This window comes from Colias croceus, chromosome 18 (genome assembly GCF_905220415.1).
Source record: "Colias croceus chromosome 18, ilColCroc2.1".
Classification (NCBI taxonomy): Eukaryota; Metazoa; Arthropoda; class Insecta; order Lepidoptera; family Pieridae; genus Colias; species Colias croceus.
In genome coordinates, this window is record NC_059554.1 from 9,721,881 (window position 1) to 9,740,300 (window position 18,420).

General features: G+C 32.2%; 1 protein-coding gene across 1 annotated transcript in view; it reads right to left on the reverse strand.

The window, feature by feature from the left end:
- LOC123699929 (hemicentin-1-like) overlaps positions 1–18,420 on the reverse strand; it is a 95,707-nt gene that overhangs the window by 31,180 nt on the left and 46,107 nt on the right. Inside the window, exons 3-6 of the mRNA XM_045646978.1 lie at positions 14,533–14,741; positions 9,049–9,159; positions 5,139–5,342; positions 3,239–3,390 (exon numbers count right to left, since the gene is read on the reverse strand). Of these exons, the coding sequence (XP_045502934.1) occupies positions 3,239–3,390; positions 5,139–5,342; positions 9,049–9,159; positions 14,533–14,741 (676 nt within the window). The remainder of the gene's footprint in view (positions 1–3,238; positions 3,391–5,138; positions 5,343–9,048; positions 9,160–14,532; positions 14,742–18,420) is intronic.

Sequence of the window (18,420 nt, forward strand, 5' to 3'; positions counted from 1 at the left end):
GTACCATGAAAAGTTAACCATGTTACTCTGGTGTACATTTCCAATGGATTTTTATTTAAATCGTAAGAAATTTAAAATAAATGTCGTATTAAAATTGATACAACTCGGGTACAATGTAACAATATATTGTTTCCTATTTACCATTAAAACATTACATATCTGTATTTGATGTGTATTTGATATATTGAAGATTGATTATGAAAATATTATATCCCAGATGATAAAACTCAACCTAAATAATGAATATTCAATCATGGATATAAGAAATAATAAACCAAAGAATATGTAATAATACTTCGACTCGTGTTTGTGTTTTGTGTAAAGAATTAATGGATAGATACATCGAAAATCAATTAACCTCGACCCTAATAAAGTAAACAAATAGATTATAATATAGTACACGTTTCTTATTTAGTACTTTGCGAGAAAACCCACGGTATAAAGCAGGTACAGCCTAATAAGTAGAAAAATTAGAAGTTATTTGGTCATAGCCAAAATTAATCAGGAAAATAGATAAATCTCTCAGAAATTAGTAGCCTTATTTTAAAGCTCAATATTTGCAGAATACATAACATATCGTATGCATAAAGAACTAATTACCAACTAATAATAAATAAAGGATAGCATGAAACATGAATTGCGCCAATGAGATCGAATTCATCTCATTGGCGCAAACTTTTTACAGTCCATTCGCTGTAAAAGTAAAACAAGCCAATAAAAATGAACGAGAACTTGATATTATTAAATTTATCAGCCAACTGGTGCATAATATTCTAAAAACTAAACTAAAATGTGGGTCGTTTTGATACTTGAAATATTTGAACGTAAATTTCACTCGACGCTAATTTTAAAACCTCGTTCAGTCGTTCACGTCAGTTTTTGGCGCAATTTGGACCAATTTCGCTTCGAATACAGGAGTTTATAGTTCAACTTATATCCTTTTTGTTCCCGGAAATTAGGGGACATGTTCAAACTCACTGCTTCGAATATATTTTTCGTATTTGTATGAGCGCTCGCGTAAACTGCAGTTTGAAATCTCAAAAGCAAACAAATTAATACATTAGATGAACTAACAAGTTTAGCTGTGGCACGTGAATTTGTCTGACACTTAATTTCAGACGATTTAAATTGAAGGGTAAATTTACCAAGTGTGGACGTCACGGTACCTTTTTGAAAAAAATAAGCAAGCAAATTAAAAAGTGTAAACTCATTCATTGTATTCAAAAAACAATTAGCGAAACACATCCTGGAAGACCACACGCTCAAACTTTGAATGCAATGAATGAGTACCTCACCTAAACTTATGTTTATAGTATGTAACTTACTCTAAATTTTTAATTAACTAACGAATGATATTTTTTATAAATACCTATGTTTTAAATTTAAGTTTCTCATGTAAGTGACTTAATGTCTTAATGGGAATAAATGTCTTTAAACCTTAAACCTTTAAAATGAAGAAAAATGTATTATATATGGGGAAACTATAAAAATAGTCCCGTTTATTTTTGTGGTGATGGTGTTACTCAATGACATTTTAGATAAACATCATATAATTCTTAATTAATATCTTAGTAAGAAGATGCTTGCAATGTAACAAATAACAGGAAAATACTCTGAAAACCATGTTCGTAATACGACACAGATTTCCAGAGACAAACTACAAAAGTCCGATTAGGTACAAGACAATTTCACTGCTGTCCATTGTAATTATTTTCCAACGTAAACAAAGAAAGTCCCTTTACTGTCAAACGCAAAACGAACTTTCCAAAGCTTTTTACTTTTATTTACGCACAAGTCGATATTGAGCGGCACCGCGCACCGGTACAAACAAACATATAGCGTGAACGTCCATTTTTAAACCATTGAAGCAAATTCAAACACTATTGATTTCTTAATTGAATTCCAGGATATACTATCAACACAAACTGTATTTGTCTATACGAAGCTTTTAGTGAACTATTTTTCCTTTTACATCTTGTTTAGCTGCACGCTATAGTTAAGCATTTATGCGTGATGGTCGATTGCGCAATTTGAAATATAGAGGTGGATTTTAAAATGTAGGTTTTATATTGAAATTCATGTTTGAAAAACTGTATCTATTCTAAACTCTACAGGTGAGCAGGCACTTTTTTATTTTAGCAATAGGTATCAAAAGAATACTCAATCGATTAATTTGAAAACAAAATCTTTACCGTGTAACATAAGCTAGTATTTCACTTTCACTAATTAATTATTTGAGCAAAAAAGTTTGTAAACAAGACGCTGAATAATAAATAAATTTGCCGCGCCCACAAAAAAGTTTACCCAACCGTACCTGTAGTAATCATCGACAATTTCAACCATAATTAAACAGCAAAGGCGCTGTTGAATAATATTATTCTAGCATTATTTTCGATAACTTTGATGTACAGGCCGGCTTCGATTACCCGCTTCAAGTTTTCCATTAAAGCGGTAAAAATACAAAGTCATTTCTGCACTTAATCGCGCGTAACTCACCGCATTTTTTTTTTTTTTTTTTAATTATTCATTGTAATTTCCGATATTTAAATCATACGATTTTTAAAGCGCGGATATGTAAAATAATATTTTAAAAAGTAAATAGTTGTTAGAACTATGTTTCACAAGCGATGTTATAAGAAATTATTAAACTCTATAAGAACATTTCCCAGTTTGTGTATGATGGATGAGTGGATGTTTCTCGTTCACAAGACTTATATCACGTAACTGTCAATCTTGTGAATCGATTACGAAGGTGAATTTACTAAAGAAATTTGTTGTTTATTGGCATTTATAACGTTAAAAGTTAAGTGTTTCGTTTAATGTAACTTGTTTCCTTGAATTAAAACTATAAGAATATTATAACGTTGTTGAAAATGAATCACTTACTTAATTGGAACTCAAAGAAAATGCTTATGTGCTAATCATAACAGTTATTTGACAAATTTTGAACAAATACATCAGGAAGTTGCATTATAAGAATGAAAAGAAAACAAAATATAACATAAACATGCGCGCACGCACACTATTACACAAACTCTCTTTCCGACTCACACACACTGTTATTCGAGATTATGCAAATCTTTAAAAAAATCGATGAAATTAACTGTATGAGAGATTGGAGTACTTACTGAACTGTCTACAAAGGATAAATGACATGACAGGAAAGGAAAGAGATAGGCAATACAAGAGTGGGATAACAACACGTAAAATCAATTACATTAATTACAATTCCACTTACACTCTTAATATTCTTCTTAATGGGTTTGTCCCCCTTCCACCACGTGACCACAGCGGGAGGTCTGGACCCCGCGCTGACGCAGCGCAGCTCGTAGCCGCGGTCCGCCGACAGCGGCCCGCCCGGACCCACGATCTGGACGCTCAGTGGTTTTACTGTAATAGTGGGGGATTATAGCCTTGGACACAGGTGGCATAAACTCGAAAACATTAATTATTCCATAATTCAGTGCTGAGGCATTATGCCTCAGGTATCCTGAGTGGCTTTTTAGCACGCAACCACATATAAATTCATGCTTTCTATTACTATTTGATATGTGTGTTGTGTGTGTTGGAATGAATGGTTTCATTCTTTCTTTCTTTTTCAATTAGACTTCTTCTATAAACACTTTTAAATCGTCATAACATAGTTTTAGCATTTCCCATATCATATTTTATTAATCATGTTTCGTTAATTCGTACTCGCTTCACTCTAAAGCCAAGTGTTGACAACTTCAGAGTGGTCATTAAAGTTATAAACAGCTTGAGTTTAAATTGTAAACAACGCATAACAAACAGCATTTTAACTGAAGTTATTAATTAAAAATAAATATTGGATGAGCATATCTTTTTTATTTTTGCTATTTTATTATTTTGAACAAGCTTGTGTTCCTGACTTTGTCGGTATAAAAATATTACAAATATGATACTGTTATAATAAAACGAGCGTCGAATGTCGAAATCGATTAAACAATTTTAGTATTTAAATTGAATACAAAAGTTGCGAAGTGAATTTAACAGATTTTATGCATTCCTTTAACTGTGTTATCAAATTTTATATACGTTTTTAATGTTCAAATTTCAACGTGAGTTAAAAAATAAATTAATTTTAAAATATTAAATTAAAAAATACGTCATTTTATATTGCAGTTATTACTTTTTTATTTTGAAATTATTATTAAAACGATTTTATTTATCCAATCCATACTAATATTATAAATGCGAAAGTAACTCTGTCCGTCTGTCTGTTACTCAATCACGCCTTAACTACTGAACCAATTTGCATGAAATTTGGTTACATAGAGATATTTTGATACCCGAGAAAGGACATAGGCTACTTTTTACCCCGGGACATAGGATAGGTTTTATCACGGAAATCCCACGGGAACGGGAACTATGCTTTTTCTTTGAAAACGCGGGCGCAGCCGCGGGCGGAAAGCTAGTGCCTAATAATTGTAACTAATATGTACCTACCTATTGTTTTATAAACGCTTTAATATCGATAACGTTTTAAAAATAGCTCCAATTACGGAAAGCTTTCCCAGAATTTGAATATTGTGTTAGTTTATATCCAAAAATAATATAATCTCTATGAGAGAGACTAGCGAGTGTTGTTCAGATATTTACAAATCAAATCTCGTAGAATTTCTGTGTCGGTTGTTATATTTTATAAATTGGATCCGTTAGTCCCAAAATAATGGCTTCAAATTTTATCAGCTAGGCCTTTACTGAAGTTTGTTTTAAAACATTTGTGTATGTGTATATTGAACACAATAATTGTAAGCAAATTCGCTTCAATATCATTTGACTCCATATAATTTTCATTGGCTTCATTTGTTACTTCTTATTAAATTATTTTATTGAAGCTTTATAATGATTAGGTAAAATATCAAAAAAGCTTCAGAGTAACAAATGGAAACAGACACGCATGAATTATGTTACATAGATTGGATAGTTACATAGATTTACTAATAAACAGAACAGTAATGATATAAAAGTGCCTCAAAAACTATTCGCTGGTTAAACACCGCTTTCTATCTCTTCATAAACAAGAGAATAAAAGAATGCATTTCAAACCACACACAACAACAATTGCACCACCCTTAACTTACTTATTCTCCCTATAATTACCCAAAAATACTTACAATTAATATCCAAAATGAGCAATTTACTCTGCGGCGGCGCCAGGTTAGTATTCGACGCTTGACAGATCAACCTTGCGTTGAGGTGCTGTCGTCCGACGCGCGGGAACGTTAGCGTGTTTGTCGTCACGCCGTCGTCACGCTGCTCGTACGACTCATCGATTACCGTATTCTCTAGATACCAGAGTACGGATGGTCGTGGGTCACCTGTTTTAATGGATGGTGTGTTACAAAATTGAATTTGTAGACTAATAGATTACTAAAGACTTCCAAGGCAATCAGAGAAAACAAAATAAAAATATATAACTTATCAGTCACCGATAACGTGGTTTTATGTTGGTAAAAAAATCGGTTCATTCGATGCAGATATTTACACCCTACAACGTCACAAACTAACAAACTTAACTCTTTATAATAACAGAAGATAATAGGTACAGGTGTGATGAGCCTGTCTGTTCTGCGCACTGTATGTTCTATGCTAAGTTTTCATGGCCAAGCCTGATTCAGATGAAATTTGGAATGAAAAGGATCTATAAAGAGTAGCACAGATTTATTTGAAACTGAGTCGCAAAACTTTTTAACTTTTCGTGGAAAAATAATTAGGTTTGACGCAAAAAACAATTCAATTATTCACGTCCTCTTTTAGCAATAATCGCGATAGCTATTCCATAACATTTTTAATCCAAATGTTTGACATTTAAATGTTAATTTGCAGAGTCGTTAAGCCAAAAACAAATGAAAGGCAAGGCCTGTTCGAAGCTTCCCAAGAGATCGAATTTCAGTTGCGTGTCGACACCGAATCTCGATTCCTAGAATTGAATTGTAGGACGGATTCGCAACGTTATTCCACCATAAAGCTTGCTGCGTATCGCTTTATGTAAATAAGAAACCCACACATAACAAGCAATCAAAAAATAGATCAAACTAATATAAACTTGTATCTGCTCTATGTACCTACAAGAAATGTTAATTTCTTCTATCGATAATTTTATAAAAATAATCGTTTGTGTGCCTGATTTTCAGTAACACTATTCGTCTTATTTTCAGTTTAATATTGAAACCTGAGACTTTGTGTTTAATGTGTTTGAATTCAGGAGAATGTAAATAACAAAATATTAAACACCGCAATGTATATGAAATGATGTTCATTTCAGAGCAAAACATGACTTTAACGACCTTTTACATTTCACTTATAGCAATAATTGAATTGAACTCGAACTGAAGATAATATTATGTCTATGGAAAAATATGTTTTAGAAAATATAGTAAGGAAGCGTATACTCTAGGGTATGTGCCATTTTCTAGATTTATGAGTGAGATCTACTAACAAATCTATAAAATTGCATCATCGCCATGACATATTTCAACATTCAATTACAACTCTCCTCCCTACATTTTATTTAAATCCATAATTATACGATATATAATTAAATCATCCAAAAATACACCGACAAAGCTGTCGACTCAGAATAATTTGTAACAAAACTCCAGCAGCAATAAATAGTTATTATTTAATGCATTCCCTGTGCGGTTAATGTATTTTCAATATCCAAGAGCTGAAAATAACGAGATATGTTGATATAATTACTGTTAACTTTTTAATACGCGCGCGTCGTTTTTACTCATTTTGTACGAAAAATTGTTTATTTTTCATAATTAAAGTTTACTGATGCGTGTACAGTATACCGCTGTGAAATTTCCTGACGACTCTTGATGGGGATTGTCTGGTGGTAAGCAAATTTCATCAGATTTACTTATTAATATTAAATGGACTTTGCAAAAAGAAATATATACAATAAAAATGTTCACTTTGTTTCCTCCAATAAATATTTCTCTCAAAGTACCTAGTACCTACCTATATAATTATTATCTACTGTCAAAAAGGTAGGTGTCTAGTTCTTACGTAAATATAAGGAAAGATATTAGACAGCTAACATCGTTATAGAAGATTAAGCGGATATACATATCTAAACGCGCTGACGTAAACTTCTGCAAGATTCAAATCGAGATATGCACCACCCGCCGTATCTCAAATCTGTCCATTTCACTGTGCAAACCTATCCACCTAAATCAATGGTTATTACAATATCTTACAATATTTTCTTTAATAAAGAATTCCTGGAAGTAAAAGGATCAGTCTTTCAACGTGGTGAATTTAAAAAAATATCTAACAATATTCTTAATGAATTATGGGAAATCTTCTCGAATATAGTAAAAATTCGCATTTATTCTCACTTCTTAGAAACCAATGGACAGATTTTCTGCATAATTATGGTTCGTGTATCAAAATATAATACACATGATATCTAATGACTTACTTTTATTGTATCTAAATGAGAAGGAAAACTGTATTAACGTATATTGGTATTTAATATGAAAAAAGAGATACCAAAAATCGTCCCCTGACTCAATGACGTGACGGTATTACCATGCCGCGACCTTACAATTTTACTCTCAACGCGCCTAAAGAAGTTTCACTTCAATAATAGATTGCATTTAAATAATAATTTTATTATAGTATGAGACTACTATCAGTTTGTAATTATGTATGTATGTATGGTTTTCACGCATAAACTACAGGACCGATTTTGATGAAATTTGGCACAGATAATCTTTTATTGCGAAATATGTACCACGGGCGAAGCCGGGGCGGACCGCTAGTGCTTAGATTAAAAAGTTGTCATGAAAAGTTACATTTTTCATACAATTTTATTATTTTGTTCCATATGTTTCAAACAGACATTAACAACGGAAAACAAGCGCTGCAACCGTAACACCAGCTTTCCGGAATTTAGTTCACAGCAATTTTGCGTAATTAGTACATGAAATAAATGATTTACATAATTTACTAGCATTTCACCTGCAGCTTTGCTTTTGTGATATTTATTTGCAATTTCAACATTTATATTAATATCTATACATTACGTTCAATAATGTGAACTATTACCTATGACCTACGTAATACTATTAAGAACTAGGAAAATTCCCGGAATGAGTATAACATCTGTTGATTTAGAGAGGGAAATAATAACAGATACCAAAGTTTCCAAAATAGCAAGGGATAAAGATAAGATTGAGGGTAAATATTATTTGATTACTGAGCATTTTTGCGAAATAAAGTGAGATTATCCCAATAAATAAGTATTTGACATTGCCATTGTATTCAATTGAAGAATATCACGCGTAGGCGTTGACTTTAGGATTTCTCTACAGAATAGATGGAAAATAAACAGCGAAAATATCATATTTGTCCCACATACGATATTAGTGATTTCGTACATATGTGCCTTCGTGTTGGCTTCTTTTTTTGAATTATTGTATCTGGTTATTCTCTCTCTGGTATATATTATTATGTACAATAAAGTATAAATAAATAAATAGATATTATTAAAATGAGGTACAAACAAAATATAGGAAATTGGCTACTGAATAACAGACACGAATTTTTTTAAACATCGTAGCATGAGTTGTATTGTTTTTGTCAGAGATGCACTTCGTCTTTGCAATTTATTATTTTTACTATAAAGTTTAGTTGAAATTATTATTATTTTAAGATATCCTTTTAAAAATATTTATTAGATTCCTTATTATTGAATAGTTTTCATTGATTTAAATTTGTTTCAAAGTTTCAGTCGCAGTTTCGCTATCCTTCGCTATCCTCAATTTCTTCCCATCTCGCTTCAACAATCAGAATTACTTCGACATTATTTAACCTTTAATCATAATTTACTTAAGTTGAGCCACCGACTCTACTATGATATTATTATGTCACGTTTAAAATCAATTTAAAAATAATTAACATCTATTAAAGTTTTTAGGTTAAAGCCCATCGATACTTATAGATGAACTTATCCATTTTTAACATTAAGAATTAATTTCTCATCAAATAAATTAACAAAACAATGGCGATTACCTCCAAACACTTCACAGAGTAACTCCAAAGTGTCTCCTTCGTTATACGGCTCTAACAGCCGCGTGTGGTCTCGGGTTCTGGCGTCCATTATTGTTGGCCGATTCGCTGGTGCTGTAAGAACATAAATATATTAATATTTAAATTATATTACATAAATTATATTCTATACTAGCTGTGCTCCGCAGTTCCACCCGCATTGCTACAATCCTGTTGGTCTTAGAGTTATGATATCAAATCGGACCAGTAGTTCCTGAGATTAGTGCGTTCAAACAAACAAACAAACACTACAGCTTTTTAATATAGTAAAGATTTAAATTTAAAACGTCTATCACCGCTCTTGCCGAGTGGTGTTTAAACGCTTCATACTATCGAGAACGCATGTTTTATTTATTTCATTTACTTTCTGCTTTTTTACTCCACTTTGGGACCTGTATAATTATATATATGGTCAAATAAATGTTTCTACCTTTCCAAGAAGTCAATGACACAGAGGAAATATTAAAACTGGAGTTATATTGCAATTATAAAAGAACATTACAACATAAAAATTAAAAATAAAAGAACAGACTCCAACTCTATCAAGCTATAACATTTCTTTTAATTAATGTTTCCATCTGCAATATTACGCGGACGTAAAAACTTTATCTTTAATTAAATAACAAGGATATGATAAAAAAAGAACTAGAAGTGATCGGAACAATAAAAGAGAGCTGTAATTCCCGCGGCAGCGTGCCAACACGGAATGGCTCAGTCTACGAAGGGTTAACTTGTAAACAATTTTCACAATATCGAAGTATCTACTTTTATGGATGGCAAAGAAACTAACTTGTCAAGTAACTGAATTAGCTGGGTGGTTTACTAAGAAAGGAATTGTAAGTATATTTTGTACAAGTCGCTTCTAACTGGTTGACTCCGATACAATAATAAAATATAGCTTAAGGAAAAAGGAATAATGAAACATTCAGCATGCTGGTGATGGTTTTTTAAATCGATTCCGTTCTTTTTGAGTTATTCCCAAATTGCATGCGGGTCAAATCGTGAAATGGTTTATTTCACCGATTCGAAAATTAGCAGTATTTTAAGCAATTTCAAACGGTTCAATTTAGCGAAAATGTTTTAAAAATTGATCCATTTTAAGTTAATGAAATGCTTCTTTTATTATGATTGGTTAATCGAGCCAAAAATAATTGTTCAGTTTGTTACTTTGGTCTTTATTTAAGCAATTTATTAAACATTAATTAGGGAGAGAGCGATTGTTCTAGAAACTTGCTGCCACAGATACACCAAGACAATAAAATTAACACAGGCTAATTCAATTCCAACATTTTTACATTCAATTCGACTACTCGGCCAAATGAGTTTGCAAATGCCGATACTGTTACATAAAAGCTAAAAGCATCGTTTTCATGGAACTGCGATAAATTACAATAAAAGAAAATGGTTTTGGAAATAAGGAAATTGTAACGTGGAATTAAATTTAATTGCGATTTCTGTTCGATATTCATAATTATAAATTCATGTGCTGTTAGCTATCAAATTTTGAAACACGGTATCTAAGCACGGTATAATATACACAAAAGCAACAACTTAGGTAAGTATCAAATTTGTATGTGTAATGTGTATAAATTACGAACGATTTCGGTTTCACGTCAATCAAATTTCGTAAAATTACTATATCATGGACACGCGAAAAATGATTTTCAAAATTTACATAAATATTTTACATCGCAGGCAACATATAACTGAAATACATTTTATAAAAGCTACATTATCTCAAATATTTCTTATTTTTATGTATAAAATAAGTGAAATAAACCAATGATAATATTATTTTTATTAGGAACAGTACATAATGTTTACATTTCTTTCCATTGTTTATTCTTAACGACAGTAAACATCGTAAATATTTTAGCGTGAAACAAACATTCTACAACATTTTTAAGCTATTGCATAGCTTCTATCGCGGGCCTTGAGCGCGGGGACCGAATCCAGAAATTCCGTAACGAAAAAACCTCACGCTCCCCACTCCGACGGGCACGGAGGTGTGGCTTGAAGGCATAGCATGCAATAGCTTTACCGCGGCAGTCCCCGAGTGCCGCGCGTCTTTTTTTAAATTATTTACCTGTGGTATCTACTAAAAATAATGTTCACATTAAGTTGTTATTTAACTATGATACGCGTATAATACACACAGAAAACAAAAAATGTATACTATGTATTTCTTTCTTGAAATATACGTATCAACGTGCGTGCCCGAATTTCCCTAAGAACGTGGATTTTTTCCCAAAAAATTCGGGAGCTATGTAAAACCTAACAAATTTTATCACACCCTGGATTATCGGAGGTTGCGGAAAAAGACATCCGTAGCGGATCCCTCAAAGAAATACGTGTCGGTATACAATGTATCGATTTAGCAAACTTGTACATTACACTTTTTTTAAGGCTCTTCACACACCGAGGCAATTTCGCGAAGTTTTAAAGCGGTCATGCTGCTGCTCATTTTGTTGCTTTCAAAAAGCGCAATTTAATATCTTAATAAGTATAAAATTATACTATACATTAATTATTTATGTAATATATGTAAACCATTGCTCTACTAGCTACCTGTATGTATGTATATATAGATGTTGAATTCGCCACTTAACCACACAAAGCTGGCTACCAAAATTTAATTTATCTAACCATAATCCCGCTTTAATTATTCATATAACACAATTTAATTCCAATTCAACGCAATATCCTTAAAAGCATATGCAACGAATCTTTATTTTACTCTTCGTTTTTTTTCTCAAAATGTTTAAAATGTGATGAAATAATTAGTTATAAAATATTAAATTATAAGCCTCATTAAAATTCGCGATAAAATTCTCTACTTGACTTTAAACGCTCCGTGTGCCTCAAGCCTAACTTCATTGGGTTACGAGGGTCGGGCGGCAAGGTCAACGACATAAAGACTGAGGTGTTAAGACACTGGGACATTTTACTTTTTCCAAACCCACGTAAATAAGCATTTAGTTTTGTTGGGTAAACAAGGTTGAGTGTGTGTTTTACGGACAGAAAAAACTCGGATAAGTTGAAATAGTATTTGTACTGGGGGATGGTATGAAATAAAAGATATTTATGTTTCATGAGACAAAAGATTTATTAGTTTATATAATTTTTGTGTAAGAGAAGATAATATAAAATTTAATGTCCAATCTGTTGTGATTACTTTTACTGTATGTGTAATGTAAATTCAATTATACAATCAACATCATCATCTTCTTCACAAAACAAGAGTCGAAGATAAATTATTATTATTGTAAATTCGGCTATGCCTTTAACGCTATTAATATTGGAAGTCAAAATAATTATAACCACTTAATTATTTTACACTTTACCTACATGTAAAATATAAATAACCTCTTCATACAACATTTTGATAATACATATTAACAAATATCGTGACTTCATTAAGTTTTATACAAACCCAAGATGTCAAACACGTGCAAATTCACGAAAGCATGTACAATGGCCGAACTATTAGCATTTCTCGAACATTCTGCACCATCTCGCATGACAGTACTCAAAGCTAATGTTCCAAAGACGGGAGACTTCCCCTTAACTGATTATTGCTAACTATATGCAGATCGTCTGTACTTCTTGTTACAACTGCAATTGGATAATTTCGGGGAATAAATTTCAACATCCATAATATGTCTCCATATGTAGTAAAGTTCCAATTTATTCCATACTTAGATTCCATACATACGTTCTGTTATAAACGTCAGTAAACGTCGATGTGAATTTGGATGTATTTTGATGTGCAGATGAAAAGTTATAGAAGAAGGTGATGTGATGTAGGTTCTATTCCAAATACTATCTATATTTTATTGCTGACTATTATAATACCTTATATTATATCTACTTTATATTATATTATAATGAAGATATTTATGTGTAATTATTTATCTGGATAATAGTAATATTTGTCTTAGCCAGTCATTTTAAAACATACCTTTCGAAAATTAATTTATTCACAATATTACCATCACATCTTTGCAATCTATCGTAACACCATAACCAGAAATAATCCCTAGACCATATCAGAAAACGACCATAATATAAGTCCTACGTCCTACACATAAGTCATAAGCACATGAACACACTATCCACAATAGCATAAATAAACGTGACAGTGTACCCTACTGTGTAGTTGTGTACAATACATAGTATAGATCCTTCGCCAGTACATAAACGCAAATCCCCGGTTTGAGCGACACCTCTGAAATCGGCAAAGCTTACGCAATCAAACTCAGGATAGATTTCAACTAGCAATCCACATGGGAACGACTGTTTGTTGGATGTGTGACGTGTGCTCGCATGTAATAGGAATGTATATAGTATGTATATAGTATGCATACTGTATAGTGTATAGCCATGATCGGAAATTGTTACCTAGCACAAAAATCAGTGACTCATGTAAAAAATCCCCCTTAAAATTAGATACCATAATTTTTTATTTCAAACGGTTTTCCTACAACTCAAATGTGACAAATAAATACGCATAGATACTTACTCGTACTTAATTTTTTTACTACCCACCTTTTTCTGTTGATACAAATAACAAACTAATTTTATTTTCTCAGATTCTTCTGCTTTATATTGGTATCGAAAATAAAATGAAAGAGTGGGTAGATAATAGTATGTAGGTAAAAGTATATTTAAGTTAAAGTTCAATGAGAAAATTATAAAAATGGAATGAAAATTAATCCGGCAAAGTAACGAGCGGTAACGGTTACGTTTCGTGAAACAAATTTACAAAATATTCAAAAGTTGCTGTTGAATTTAATGCAATTATTTATCAGACGGAAAATTTAAAGAGAATAGTTTACGTATTTCCAAACTCTACTCGGAGTTTCGATACTATTTGCAAAAGTTATTGAGAAATCAGACAAGGTGAGCAGAAAAACATATTATCATTTCAATGTATTTTTACATTTAGGTATAGTTCTCAGAATTATATTGTTCTGTTTTTCATTTAAATGTTTCACTGCCTTAAGCCAACGGCTGCTCTCCTGTAGCACCTGAATAAAAAAATGTCTATATGCGTCAATATCTATTGACTACTCTTCAATATTCTTTTCTCATGAGTAAAAAATATCTATTTTGCTCACAACACGGTCTATTTTTCTCACAGCGACTCAAGCGTGGAATAAACATTATAACAAGATTATATAGAATTAACACATTATTGAAGTGAAACTTCTTTATCGGGTTTGGAATTTAGTGTAACATTTTTTTCCGTTACGCGCCATCTTTTTCTTATCCCTACCACGCGTGATTTGACCGACGTATTTCTGTAAAGTTGCATATAGTAAATTATTCTTTGAAAAATAAGGTCATAAAGAAGTTTCACTTCTTACGTGTGTACACTAGTACACGCACACATTTTTTTTCTTTCTACCCACCACTACATCCTTCTACAACAAAAATAAAACTCACTAATAACAGTAAAATTGATCCTCAGATTCCTCGTCGGCGAATTCTTGAAGTCCACCCTGCACCTATACACCCCGCTATCTGTAGTAGCTACGCTATCCACTAGGAGCGTGGCAGGCGACGCCGTGGCGCGGAAGTAGGCTCGTGTCCCGAACCCAGTTGGAGACGACCATAGCTTCGGCTGGTAGATGGTCCTGCCGCGGACGTCGTAACTGAGAAGAAAGGTTAATTTTATCACAACGTTGAATCTCCAATATCCTTAATACGTCTATATAGGTAGTAATACTGTGTTGAGACTGTTTACTTTTTATTTAATACTAGCTGGCCTATGGTTTCACTCGAGTACTTGCACGAGATAGGGCTAATAGATTTTTGGAGCTTATAAAATAAGTCTATCAATTTTATGATATTATTTACAATAGAATGAGATTTTACACTAATTATCAATACGTAAACGTTTCTTCAAATAAAACTCTCATCACAACATATGCATTCCCGTCCGATTAGGGCCCTTCTGGCCTCCTCCACTCAAGCGACAGCTCAAGCCGAGGTTCGTGGTCCCCGTGGCGGGGGGACGCCCTTGTGCATGTCGCTACCAGGGTGAACCTTCAGTTCACCCCCGCGTCCGCGTTAAAATGTAGTAGCCCTTCTGGCTAACATTGAGAAACACCATACAAAAAAAAAAAAAACATATGCATTATTTACATAAAACTTTTTTTATATACAAAATATACTTAGTAACCTAATACGAACTATATAAACGACACACGATTTAACTATCCTCTGTAATGTAATAACTCTGTGTGCTCTGACCATTTAAACACATTGCTAATCTAAAAGCTTTTCATTTAACGAATTCTCTCATTAAACCTTTATTCCTGCAGGTCGTGAGTCGTGACCATAATGTTTATACGCTGTGCAAAGATTTTAATTCAACACATTACATAGGTACAATATGCAGTGTATAGCTTCATATTTAATATTGCATTTATATTACAAGAACGAATTAACAATATAATATTTATATTATGTGTTTCTGTAGAACAATCAATTTAATTCAAGCTCAATCTTTTTTTTTAATAAGTATAAAACGAGTTCAAATATTAAAAAGCAACCAACTTATTAAGCGTAAATTCTCCTGAAGTGTCAATCCAGCGAAATTACGGTGGATTAAAATTGAATCTAGACTTGAAATTAAATCTAAGATTAAATAAGTTTAATATTGTAGATGAAAGGCTTTATCACACTACAGTTGTATAATTACAGTTGAATAAATTAAAATATTAAACGCACTTCACACACGATGAATTCACAAAACTTTGTTGTGAATTATACTTTTGTGTTAGTTCTGTTTGAATTTAGCTTCATATATCTTAGAATTGTTTGGTTAAATTACTTAAGACGATTAATTGGCAAAGAGTTTGGTGAATATATGAGTCTAAGAATGATAGATACTAATAAGAAGGCTAATGCGTAGTTATTATAAAAAACTGATATTTTATGCAATCAAATATAAAGTAGGCATAATAAATTTAAACAGACGTAACTTTTTCACAAGTTTCACGCCAGAAATTACTGTTATAGCTATAATATGGCAATTTTATCGATTATTAAGTTCTTAATTAGCAGGTAAAAATCATCCGAATTTAGTGCATTTAACAGTTTCTGATACAGCAATTTATATCGGTTAGTTTCTTATAAAAAAGTACGAATATAACCACTATCCTTTACTTGATAACAAGATGCATTTCAATCTGTTAAATTTTCTACCCTGTTCTAACGGACAAAGGCCTTTGAAATTGCCCGCCGAGGATGATCCAGATTTGAATGAATTTGAAATATAAATAGCTACCTTAGAGGACATAGGATATTGTTTTCTTTTGTTTGGTTTTAATACAGTAGTGTCTCAGTGGTAAATGGTAATATTATGATGTTTAAGTGTGGATGTATGTTTCTACGTAAGCATTAGAAAATACCGATTACATTGATAATAAGAAAAACAATAACTCTCTGATGGAATCTGACTATTATGGAAATAAAACATTAAATAATAACAATAAGTTTTATTGAATTTATATTTTTTGGTTTTATGGCATTCAAATGCTTTATAAATATAAATTTATAAAGTATAGAAAAGATTCGAGTTGGTGAGGCATCCGCCCCGGAATGGCGCGAAGGATGCGGGTTCGAGTCCCGCCTCGTAATCGAATTTTTTCTATTCTTTATAAATTTATATAATAAGTTTTATTTTAAAATTCGTACTAGCCAATAGATGAATAGAACATAATTAACATGTAATCTACCCAAGCATAGTCACAGGCGGAAAACTAGTTAGCTTATAAAACATTAAAATACGTAGGTACTACATAATATTTAATCTTGTTGCGACAATCTATACATATAATAAATCTGTAGAAGGGTCAATTCTGTACATTGAAAATATTGAAAAAATAAATAGCAGGGGGTGTTACTGGATAGATACCAAACCCAAATATGTGATTAAAAAAATTTTTGTCTGTCTGTCTGTCTGTCTGTCTGTCTGTCTGTCTGTATGTGAAGGCATCACGTGAATTAAACTAGCGGTTCGATTTCGATGAAACTTGGTATAATTATACTTTATTATCCTGGGCGTAAAATAGGATACTTTTTATCCTGGAAAAATACGTAGAAAAAAAATAATCTTAATTTTTCAGTTTTATCCATAGACGTTGTTCCGTAGAACCGCGAACACACGTTGCGTATTATTATAGGCCTAGCCGTATTTAGGAATTGGGTCCAATAGATATTTATAAGATGTTATTGTCAGAGGTACTCAAAATGGATAAATAAACCATCCACGCGAAGACCGACATCCGCGCGGACGGAGTCGCGGGCGGAAGCTAGTCATCAATAAAAGCATTGTTGACCCAGTGTTCATTTTCAGGTCACATCTATAAAACACTAGGCTTATACTTTATACCCAACAGAGTACAATATAATGAATACCGACATTTTACGTTGCAAATAGTTCGCAGATTTTTTTATACTAGCTTCAGTCGGTTAGATAGTTATTTAAACTATAATCGAAGCGACTGAACCGATTTTAAACTGCTTCTACGAGAAGATAGATCAAAATATTATCAGTAACTAAATCTAGTCCTACGCACAAAATGAATGCTTTAAAATTATTATGCCTTTTTTTCTTATATGCATGCAGTAAATAATGGTAACACTAAAAATAATATTTTACTATAGTGAAATTCTTTTACAAATGAACACTACAAAGCTCCTTTGCGACTTTATCCGTGATTAAAAAAGGGCGAGCCGGGGTCAATCGACTAGTAAATTATAATGGTCTTCTGTGAGAATCACAAACCAAATCACCCAATTAACACAATATCTATTCCAGACCCAAAAAAAACATCAATTAAGGCACATAGGGCTTGTTTGTAAAGAAAGTCAATCTATGAAACATATATGCGCCACTCCCAAAACCCTACAAGGGCCCGTCACTTCTCATGCTTGTAAACTAAATTACTTGAACCCTATAAATTGGTATAATCGTGATAAAGGTCCAACCTACATCGAGCCTACACCACAGGCTGTATCGTTTATTATAATTACTGCTCCTACGTGGACTAAATTATTTAAATTGGACAATTTCACAATATATATTTTCTAATTAAATTTCGACACCGCTATAATCACACTGTCGCTTTTAACGGTAAATAATTAATTAAAAATTACTTTTTATGATATGACACGAAATTAAAATTGTATTCTTCGTTAATTGTTCTATTTTATATCCTTTTATGCTTATAGTTCATCATCTTATTATGTACAATGTAAATAATCTAAACTATCAATTTTATATTAAGATTGAAATACGAGCGAGGCCTTTACCGCTGAACC